This window comes from Emiliania huxleyi, assembly GCF_000372725.1.
Source record: "Emiliania huxleyi CCMP1516 unplaced genomic scaffold EMIHUscaffold_10861, whole genome shotgun sequence".
Taxonomy (NCBI): domain Eukaryota; phylum Haptophyta; order Isochrysidales; family Noelaerhabdaceae; genus Emiliania; species Emiliania huxleyi.
In genome coordinates, this window is record NW_005201875.1 from 1 (window position 1) to 1,066 (window position 1,066).

Genomic DNA, 1,066 nt, shown 5'->3' on the forward strand with positions numbered 1-1,066 from the left:
CAGGTACCCGCGACCAAAGTCAGCCGCCTGCGCTACGACGTCCAGGCCCTGTGCGCGCGCCTTGCGCAGTGTTGGCATCGGGTCAGCGCTCGCGCGGTGGTCGGCGTCGAGCAAGAGCACGTCAAACCCCTCTCGGAGGAGGGATGCGAGGGCGTAGGTCTTGTAGAGCTGGGCTCTGGCCCAGCCCCACAGCGGGTTCATTTTAGAAGCGTTGCACCAGAAGCGATCCGGCAGAAGAGGCGGCTCGATGCGGATCGGGAGGATGTGCGGGTCGCAGAGCTCAGGGACATCATCCTGGGCATAGACGACCACGCATGGGAAGCCACCGCTCTGGTTCGCCGCCTTCGCCAGTCTCAGCGTCGGCGGGCTGTATCGCTTGCTCATTGTCGTGACGACCACCGTGCCTTCCCTGGCGCAGTGCTCAATGGAGCTCCGTGCAGCAGTTGGGCAGAATCGGCTTCCAAGGACTGCCCTACGCCCTGGTGATGGTGGCTCGGCTTGAGACAAGTTAGCATCCCCCACACCGCCTCGAGCTTGCACGTTGGCCAGCGGTCGTCGGCTGCTCGTGTTGGTGGCCTCCGGCTCCGACTCCAGCGGGCGCGACCCCGTCCGAGTGCCGGACGCTTGCGGGTGGAGCTTGTGTTGGTGCCTCCGACCACTTGCGAGAGCGAGAGCTGCAGTGCCGGTGCCGGTGTGCCGTTGCGAGAATCCAGGGGAGGCATCGGGCGCCGCAGGCGCATCTGGAGCAGGCGAGCACGGTGGCGCGCACTTCTGTCCAGTCGCAGATGTGTGCACAGGCAGCGCGAGAAGGAGCAATGCGCGCTGCATGGTTGCGAGCCGTCCACGTGGCGTGGCCGCTACCCTCCCTGTCCTTGGCGTAGCTCAGCTCCTGCGGCTGCTGCGCCCTCGCCAGCCGTCGTGTGGCCTGGCGCTTTCAATGCCCGTTGCCTTCCCTGCGTCTAGGGGAGCGGCGCAAAATGTGGTCTCGTGCCACCTCCTGGGACACGCGCAAAAGCGGCGCCCGCCGAATTCACGCGGGTTCTCATCTGAGACTGTGACTGCTCCT

At 65.9% G+C, this 1,066-nt stretch overlaps 1 protein-coding gene across 1 annotated transcript; it reads right to left on the bottom strand.

The window, feature by feature from the left end:
• Positions 1-14: 14 nt before the first annotated feature.
• Positions 15-828, bottom strand: EMIHUDRAFT_260349 (Hypothetical protein; the record flags this gene model as incomplete). The annotated part of the gene is made up of 2 exons (XM_005792271.1): positions 15-472; positions 770-828. Coding segments are annotated over 2 exons (517 nt in total), but the record flags the coding sequence as incomplete, so codon positions are not given.
• Positions 829-1,066: the final 238 nt, after the last annotated feature.